This window comes from Alosa pseudoharengus, unplaced genomic scaffold (genome assembly GCF_046254945.1).
Source record: "Alosa pseudoharengus isolate Yale_2024_CS ecotype anadromous, Long Island Sound unplaced genomic scaffold, YU_APseudo_1.1 YU_APseudo_1.1_scf_24, whole genome shotgun sequence".
Lineage (NCBI taxonomy): Eukaryota > Metazoa > Chordata > Actinopteri > Clupeiformes > Clupeidae > Alosa > Alosa pseudoharengus.
In genome coordinates, this window is record NW_027468689.1 from 23,500,085 (window position 1) to 23,509,477 (window position 9,393).

The window sequence follows — 9,393 nt, forward strand, 5'->3', positions numbered from 1 at the left end:
ACTTTTTCCGCTGAGAAACGATAGGGGGAGACGAAGCACCCCAAAAGACCCAGAAAGTGTTGTAGAACCATCAGAAAGACTCATAATTAAGGTCATTTTTGCTAAAATTGTTGCATAGTGCTTCTTTAACAGCACGTGGACTGCGCATGAGCAGAACCCTGTTCCAGGAAAAGCAACAACACTAAAAGAATGTTGCTGCACTGTCAGCCTAGTGTGCTCTGTTCTTATAGCGGAACATGTGCATCTCCGCTTCGCCCCATTCTAACCATGTCCCCAAATACCGCAAGAATCATCAACCAACATATTCCATGACATCCAGAAGATGTTTTTGGAAATGACGTGACTGCGATGTCGAGCTTGAATCTGGTTTTACAACTATTTTAGTTGTGTCTCTTGTGTTCACCTGCCCCTTGTTGCTTTTGCCCTGTTGCTCGTGTTCTCCGATTACCCCCCTGGGTTTATATGTTTGTAGCTTTCATTGCTTGGTCATAGTGTGTTACTTTTTGACATGCAGGTGCTGTGCTTTGTTCATGCTTGTTTCCCAAGTGTAGGGAAAGATTTTTAGCTTTGAGTGCAAGTCAGCTGAAAGATTGGGGGAGTTCACTTGTTTTCCACTGAGTGCATGACGACCTGCGATGAAACCCTGTGCAACTCTGAGTAAGCCGGGCTCCTGATGCTGTAGGTTGACTGACAGGTGGAGAGCTGGCCAAATGTATTGTAATTGTCTACTCTGATTAGATTTCTCCCATTTTGTTTTTGAAAATTTCCCCTTGATGTAATCATAGTCTAATGAAGGTATTGCAAATTTCAAATCAACTTAAGTCAATCCTCCGTCTCCTGCCTTGAGGAGGGTTTCATGCCTCTTTTTTGCTTCCGAAAAAGACGCCGGAAAAAAAAGGGTCATATCCTCGGGCTATTTTCTCAGCTCCATTTATCAGAGAGAATAAGAAATGCCAGCAATCAAAAACTCCACATCAAACGTATCCTCAGTAGAATTCCCTGTCAGAATCAAAACCATTTGTTCCTGAAGCTCACAGTGGAGAGGGTGTCCCCGGACCTCTCGGCATCTTCCTCCTCCTCCTCCTCTTCCTCCTCTGCTGTTTAATGTGCCATCTCCAGCCCCCCTCCTCTGAGCCCGTCTGCCACTGTTAATTTTGGACAACACGCAGGCTAACTTTAGAAAGTGCACAGTGGGCGCCTTGCACACACACACACACACACTCTCTCTCTTTCTGTATTTTTTTGGAACGGTTGGTAACAGAGTTCGTGCCAGTGTTAAAAATCTGGTTCAGGGCTGCTGTTTGAGAGAAGGGTCCATTTCAAAGCCCGTGTAATTGCCATGAAAGATGTTTTGTGTCTTTTCGAATATTTTCCTGGCACGCCGGCGCTCCTCTGAGAGATCATGCATTGTCAGCAGAGAGGGGATGAAATATGACTTCAAAGAAAGAGAAGTTTGCTTGTACATTATTAAAGCAATCAACACTAATATCACTCCAACATTAAAGGAGGTGCTGTGCTGTGCGAATAACACTTCAGCCCCTGTGATGTGGTGAATAGTCCACTCTGGCTCTGCTACTGGGAGAAACTGGGATGTCTTTAAAACCGAAGAGGTTTATTTTATCGCCAGGATGAGAGCTGAGAGGAGTGAATAAACTATACAGTGTGATCAGTATACATTGAGTTGTCTGCTAATACAGATTAATGGAGAGAGAGAGAGGGAGATTCTCTTTGTAAACCTTATGTTTAAATGTTCTGATTTGGCAATGCAAAAATATTTGTTATGATAATAAAGCTCACTTGAATTGAATTGAATTGAGAGAGACAGACCGAAAAATGTCTTAGAGTATAGACTGAAAGTGGTCTACAAAGAGAGAGAGAGAGGGGGTGTATACATGAAGGAAAACTTTGAGTTTATTTATTCACTTTTTAATTCTATTATTTTACTGATTTATTTATTTTACTTTTGCAGAGGAACTTTTTCTTACAGATGCTTCTGTCGTGTTGGTAAATTAAACTGGGGACCAGTTAAATTAACTGCACCATGTGCAGGAAGTACTACTGGCATTTTTCTTTCTCTCTTCCTGTTCCCCTGAGAGGTGCATGAATGATCATGAAAGCAAACCAAACAGACTCAGAGAGGGAAGAAAAAGACACCACACTGCAGTTCAGTACAAAAACAGCCATATTGTATTTTATAAAAATGTACAAAAGATATATACATTTCCCACCACATGGAGGGTCATAACAAGTATACAAAAAGACGGCTTCTTAACTTAGACGACAGCATCAAGTCCTTTGGAGTCAAAGTCCCAGTACTCTGAGGAAGTAGCCTACTGTTTGAGCTATGTGGCCCCTCATTTTTAGTTTCAGTTTGCATATTCCATCTTGGTCAGCGCTGAGATTCCAGTTCCAGAACACAGTGCCCCTATAGCGCAGCATTGTTTGTAAGACAAATCTTAAAGTACCAGACAATCAGATGAATGTCCTTGTAAGTCAGTGGCAGCAATCATAATGTAATTTGACCCCTAAACCTTGAACTGGTTGGATCTGCTCACTGGCTTACTGCTAAAGTAGGGGATTGTAGTGTCATGGCTGAGGATCTGGTCTCAGTAACACTCAATGGAATCATGACTGTCAAAACCAGGTAATTTACAGAATTTACAGATGATTTCTATTTAACTATGATGTAGTAAAAAAAAATGTAAAGAAAAATCATATACATTGAATATTTTTCCCTGGTTGAAACACTTTTTAGCATGTGAATTAGAGTCTTTCATATGCACATGCGTATGCGTTAGCATAGCAAGGCACTTCGTAAACCGACGTCTCATCACTGCATCCGGACGGCAGCGCAGGAAAGGGTGGCTCGCCAAATACTCTACATCCACCCTTGTTCATATATTCATACGTATACACATCTAAGGCAAAATATGGCTTTCAATGGAAGGAGACTACTATTTCAAATTTCTAACTGATACTATACAGATCAGATATGTTTGCCATAAAAACAAAACAAAAAATAAAAATAAAATGGGATTGGTCAGTCTTTTGATCGTTTCCTCTTTTTAGCATCCTGTTCAGTTTTCTGCTGCTGTAGGTGGCAAGGGTCCATATTCGACAAGGAAGCTTGTCAGGTGGTTTGTCAGTTACATCTGTCGTTGAATGAATGTGGTCTCAATAGTTCAGTAACAAGTAATGTTGCGGGGGGTCATGGGGAGGCATCAAGACCGGTCAGTGCACGGAGGCCATAGTTCAAAAGTAATAAATGTCAGGCGGTCACTGTTTGTCACTCCACCTCCTGTGTGTGTGTGTGTGTGTGTGTGTGTGTGTGTGTGTGTGTGTGTGTGTGTGTGTTTGAGTGTGTGTGTGTGTGTGTGTGTGTGAGTGATTACACGAGGCTCTTAAGACATCATGTTGAGGAACTTGCTCTCCTCTGCCAGAGCAGACAGCATGGAGCTCATGTCTCCGATGGCCATGTTACCGACTCCGGCTGGGACCGAGGGCAGCGTGACAGAGTTGCGGGGCGTGGTGAGGCGAGAGGAATTCTGGGATAGGTTCTGGAGGATGCTGGGGCTGATGGTGCCCGACATGAGGCTCGAGTGGTCGCCGTCGTCCAGCATGGTGTCAAAATCAATCTGCGGCTGCTCCAAGCCATGGGTGGAATCCACTGTACTCGACACCTGATTGGTCCCCGGCGACGCCATGGTAACCAACGAGTCGTCGGTGTTGTCCCTTGTGCAGGAGGACGTCTGCAGGTTCAAGTTGTTGGACTCAAACATGTGGATCTGCCCAGTGTAGAACATGGCGTTGGCGTTGGCGTCTGTCATGTTGTGGGTGATCATGCCAGGTTTTTTCGGGCTTGCCTCGGAGGAGCTGTAAGCGGGACTGAAGGTCGACTGTGGGAAGCCAGGTTGCTGCATTGTGCTTGGCCCCGAAAGCCTCTGGCTGGAGGTTTTGGGTTCTGTGGGCGGCCTTGGCTGGACGACCCCCTGATTTCCGTGCAGAAGAGGAAGCTGGGACGCTGGCGTGCCCGCGTAACTCTTCTGGTTGGAGTTCATCTGGGAGTAATTTTCCTGATTAGACTCGAAAGTGACATGGCTCTGACTGGGCGCGAGCTGAGTCCTCAACCTGTTATTCTGCACGTCTGAGGACTGCTGGCTCAGCCTCTTACCGCCACCGCCGACGCCGCCGACGCCCGTGCCCAGCAGATCTGCCCCACTTCCTGCCACGCTGCCGCAGGGCGGGTACTGGGTCTGCATGGCGTTTCCGTTCACGTCAGCCGACACCAGGCCCTGGTTGTAGCTGTGCTGGAGCCGGACCTGCTCATTGTGGTTGATCCCCTGCTGCTGCTGCTGCTGTTGCTGCTGCCTCTGTGCCTGGACACAGTTGACCCTCTGGGAGAGGAAGTCCGCGCCGGCCCTTTGTGCGCTGAAGCCCTGGTTGTTGTGGTGGTGGTGGTGGTGGGCCAGGTTCTGGCTCATTGGTCGGACCTGCTGGTTGGGGCTCAGGTTCTGGCAGGGGCCCAGCTGGTGTTTGTGCTGGACGCCGCTGGCGGTGGCGCTGCCGGCGACGGGGAGGTTCTGCCGCTCCCTGGCAAAGCTCTGCTTGGGTTGGCCGGGAGAACCGTCTGTCGGCCCTGAGCCAGAGCTGACCTCGTTCCACTGCACCGGCAGGTTGGTCCTGACCGAGCCAGGCGAGGGCGGATGCCCACGCCCCTGCCCGTGCCCATGCTGCTGGGTGCCAGGGCTCATGTGGCACAGTGGGGGCTGCCTGGCAGGGCTCGTGTTCATGTTGGCGTCCACCATGGCCATCCGTCTCTGGTAGAAACACGGCTGCTGCTGCTGCTGTTGAGCGTGCTGCTTCAGGGGGAGCTGGTTTCCGTGGAAATCCTGCGTCGGAGGGGCGAAGCCGTTCATCGGGGCAGTCTGGGTCGCCTCCGGCTGAGACGTGATGTACTGCATCACGTCATCCGGCAGCACGAGCTCGTCCTCGCCGCCGCGTTGCCCGCAGGCTAGCGTCTCCATGGCGACGTTCTCGGAGATGCTGGGGGGCCGTGGCGCGTAGGGCGCGCCGCACTGGAGGTTACCGTTGCCGTCGGGATGCATGTATCCCTGCAAGTGCAGCTGCTGCCGCTCGGCTAACCCCATTGGCTGCTGGGCGCTCACGTGACTCAAGCTGTTGAAACGCTGCGGCGATGTCAGAGGCTCCATCCCCGGCCGCCTCACGGGGTCGCTGGCCCTCCGAGGCAGTCGCCCCGGCGCCTCGTGCGGCAACATGCTCGCGTTAGCGTAGCCGCTATCGCTGCAGCGCCTGGGCGCCGCGGGCGCGTGACCGTAGGGGTACCCCGCGGCCGACTCGCCGGCGTCCCCCATCAGCGCCACGCGGTTCTTGAGGCTCATGCGTTCCATGTTGGGCAGCGGGGTCGGAGGGGCTCCGCCGGTGGCGGCGGCGTACTTGGCCTTGAGGCGGTAGTGCTGCGCGGGCGTCAGGCTCAGGAACACCGGCGCCCCCTGGCTGGCCTCGCTGGAGCGGCGCGACAGGTCCGCCGAGATGGGGTCGTACGAGTCGGCCGAGCTGATGTTGTTCGGGCGCCCGCCGCCGACGCCGACGCTGCCGAGCTGCGAGGCGCCGCTGGAGCGCCGGCTGGAGTAGCACTGGGAGAAGCCGGACGAGCGGCGACTCAGGGTGTACGCCGAGCTCAGTGTGCTGCTGGTGCTGTCGCGCCGCTCACTCAGGCGGCTCAGGACCGTCACCTCGCCGGGGCAAAGGTCACTCAGACGGGGGCCCATGATCTGGCTGGGGGGGACACTGCTGCCGGACGTTTCCAGGATGGAACCTGAGTGGCAGATGAGAACATGTCAGTCATCAGGAGAAATCATTGTAAGTCATAGATAAATCATCAATAAATCATCAATAAATCATTGATAAATCATCTTGTCCAACCCACTGACTTTGTATTTGTATTTGAGCTTGGATGTAACATATAAGAACAACATACATCAGTTCTGTGTGACTCAGTCCTAGAGACATTGGGATGACATGGGCTGGATTACAGGAAGCTTACAGATCTGGACCATATGATTTGAATTGATTGATTTAGGCAAGGATCACATCAGCCAGCGGCAAACGGCAGCGGCAAACATAACACAACGCTCAGACCATAATAAGTTTTGTCTCGTTCCTAAGCAACACAAGCGGTTTGTCAATTGAATATGCTTGCGTTGCGCTTTGAAAGTTGAACCAAGTTCAACGCTCAGCTTGTTCAACGCTAGCGTTACGCCAGCGTTGCCACCGCTCCGTTGCCGAACCATAGAGAACAATAGGAAACCTGCCGCTTGCCGCTGGCTAATGTGATCCCCGCCTTAAACTCTTGAAGGCTTAGTCCTCATTTACAATGATGTTGAGTACAAAGACCATACAAAAACAGTGCATTTGTGCAGAAATGCTAAAAACAACATTTGCTGGTCGTGCGTATAATTTGGGTGTTGATTATGGTCTGTGGCGTCGGTACTCACCGCTGGTTGGCAGGGGCGGCAGCTTGGTGTTGATGCCCGGCGGCGGCATGCTGGCCCAGGAGCAGGAGTCCCTCACCGTCTTCAGCTTCTCCCTCTTCAGGTGGTCCAGTTTGAGTGTGTTGCAGGCGTTTTTGCGGAGGTGGAGGCCGACCGACATGGTTCCCACGGAGACAACGGCGGCGGTGGAGTCGGCGGCGGTGGACCCGAGCCCCAGCGCGGTGGGCTCGTCGAGGGCGCTTAGGTCACCCATGCTGCCCCCGCTGGTCATCGCCAGCTCTACTCCACTGTCATGGTTGGTGGCACTGCCAAGTGGCGACGGCTCGCTGCTGCATGATGAGTGACCGCCAGGGCTGGACTGATACATCTACGGAGAGGAGAGGAGAAGAGGAGAGGAGAGAAGAGGAGAGGAGGGGAGAAGAGAGGAAGGGGAGAGAGTAGAAGAGAGGAGAGGAGAAGAGAAGAAAGGAGGGGAGAAGAGAGGGGAGTAGAGAGGAAGGGGAGAGAGTAGAAGAGAGGAGAGGAGAAGAAAGGAGGGGAGAGGAGAGGGGAGTAGAGGAAGGTTAGGGAGAGGAGGGAAGAGTCATTCATGATAGCCATCATCAGAGCGTATGGAAGTAATCCACTGGTGTCAATTCAGGAGAGTAATTTATTACTTTTTGAATTTATTCTCATGAGAATAAGAATGGAGAAAGAAGGCATACAAGAGGTACACATGACAAAACTAAAATGAAAAAATATTCTATGATCACTGTAAAAATATAAAGTATAACAATATATACAAGGTCAAATATATAAAACAAATGTAAAATATATGATCAAAAGTGATGGCCAGATGAACAATTTCAAACCTAATTCAGAGCTTTTCGGTTTCAGAAGCGACTAACAGTAAATAATGAGAGTTTGGTGTATAGGGACGGCTGCACACTTCATAGCTCTTCGATCTCTCTGTGAATTTAAGACACTGCCGCCTCAAGCATGCTCTTTTAGATGTTTTCTTCACAACACCAGTGGTTTTTATCTTCTGTTAACTGCTCTTTCGTTACACACACACACACAGACACACACACACACACAGAGACTCTACCACACCGCCTGCTTGATCCTAGAGTCTGATGTGGAAAGGCTAAAGAGCAGCTTAAGATGCCAATCAAAGCAGCACCTACATGTGTCTTCGCCAGTGTGTTTCATTGAGGGCCATACCCTCCTGTGATCACTGTACTAATCCCGCTTAAATGTCTGACAAATTGATATTTCTTGTGGCAAGGCTTCTTTGTAAATAATTCATCAGCCTGGTGGATTTTTTTTACAAAGGGGAGAGGGGAGGCTCACCAACACAGCACCCCTCCCCTTCCTTCTGTGATAATCGCTCCCCTCAAAAGTCTGCCGAGACGCGAACACATTCTGGCCCAAAGTGAACTTAAAACACTGGGGTTTGATCACAGTGTGATTGCTGGCAGTATTTGTTAGGGACTCTTTGAGGAGGGGTGGGGGTGTGTGTGTGTGTGTGTGGTGTGTGTGTGTGTGTGGGGGGGGGGGGGGGGGGGGGTTCCAAGGAGGAGGGATGGGGAGGCGACGGTGCCAAAGTCAGAATACTAATCGGGTGGCGGGCGGCCTGCTTTCATCTGTGTGGCACAGACGTCTGTTAGATCATCCCGAGGAGGCGGAATTGAATCGAGAGGGACGGAACGTCCAGGGACCTGGGGGGGGGGGGGGGTTCCGTGTCTGACAGGGGGGAGGGGCTATACGCCACATTCCGTGTTCAGTTGTGTTCAGCGCAGTGTAGAACATGATTATTCTGATATTGATCTGAGCTGCTCTACAGCACTCCAGCTAGAACTTCACAAACAGGGCGCAGAGTTAAGTTGTCTCGCTCGCTGCCTTGACAGACTGCAATGCTGTCACATTAACTAACATGCAGCTATATAAACGTACAGCGTGAAATTTGAATGTTACACCTGACAAAAGTACACAAGTGTTTGACATGCTCATGCTCTAGCATGCACAGAAGGGCTCACCTTAGTAATGTCTGTCCATAAGCAAAGGTTAGAAGCAAAAAAGAGCAGATGTGCACAGTACACAGAGAAAAAGAGTTAGACGAGTGGAAGAAAGAGCATGTCAGTCAGTAATATTAACAGTTGAAATCAGAAGTTTACATACCCTGTACATACACATGCTAAAGTTGACTAAAAAGAGGAATAAAAATTTCAATTTCCAAAAGATGATTTTTTTATTCCTCTTTTTAGTCAGCTTTAGCATGTGTATGTACAGGGTATGTAAACTTCTGGTTTCAACTGTACATGCTGTTGTTAGTAGGTGTCAGAGGAGGCAGCCACCAGACCTTTCATGTATAATTGATTGGATTTTTGTAATGAATTATGCATATGCTTTGGAAGCATGTGGGATTATAAACATTCCTGGGCACAGTATTCTCACTAATGTCTCATGATATTTATTCACAGATAGGAGATAGGATAGAAGGTTATTTACTCATCCAAGTAAAGGTTACATTCCACGATATAGCCAGGTTACTGAGGAAAAGGCAGGATTTTTTTGCAAAAGGTAACTCAAAAACCATTGGCATTTTTAAACCTTTTATCTGAAGGGTTTGGTAGAAAATACCCAAGAAATAACCCCCACCTCCAAACCACCTCCACAACCCCAACCCCCCCCCCCCCCCACACACCTCTCTGTAAGCTCCCACCCAGGCGACGCATCGTCCATCTGTTCTAGCCAGGGGTGCAGTGACATGGTGTGATATCTTACCACAGAGTTCTCTGTCTTGATGGACTTGACATGCAGGTAGTCCTCCACTCCTCTGGAGGCGCTGTGACCGCCCTCTGTGTCTCCTCCTCCTCTCCGGCCGCTCAGTTTGGAGCCG

At 49.8% G+C, this 9,393-nt stretch overlaps 1 protein-coding gene across 1 annotated transcript in view; it reads right to left on the bottom strand.

Moving 5' to 3' along the window:
* Nucleotides 1-2,199: 2,199 nt before the first annotated feature.
* gli2b (GLI family zinc finger 2b) overlaps nt 2,200-9,393 on the bottom strand; it is a 97,022-nt gene continuing 89,828 nt past the window's right edge. Inside the window, exons 12-14 of the mRNA XM_076303524.1 lie at nt 9,279-9,393; nt 6,516-6,879; nt 2,200-5,836 (exon numbers count right to left, since the gene is read on the bottom strand). The exon at nt 9,279-9,393 is cut by the window's right edge and continues 164 nt beyond it. Coding sequence (XP_076159639.1) covers nt 3,402-5,836; nt 6,516-6,879; nt 9,279-9,393 — 2,914 coding nt within the window. The 3' untranslated portion in view covers nt 2,200-3,401. The remainder of the gene's footprint in view (nt 5,837-6,515; nt 6,880-9,278) is intronic.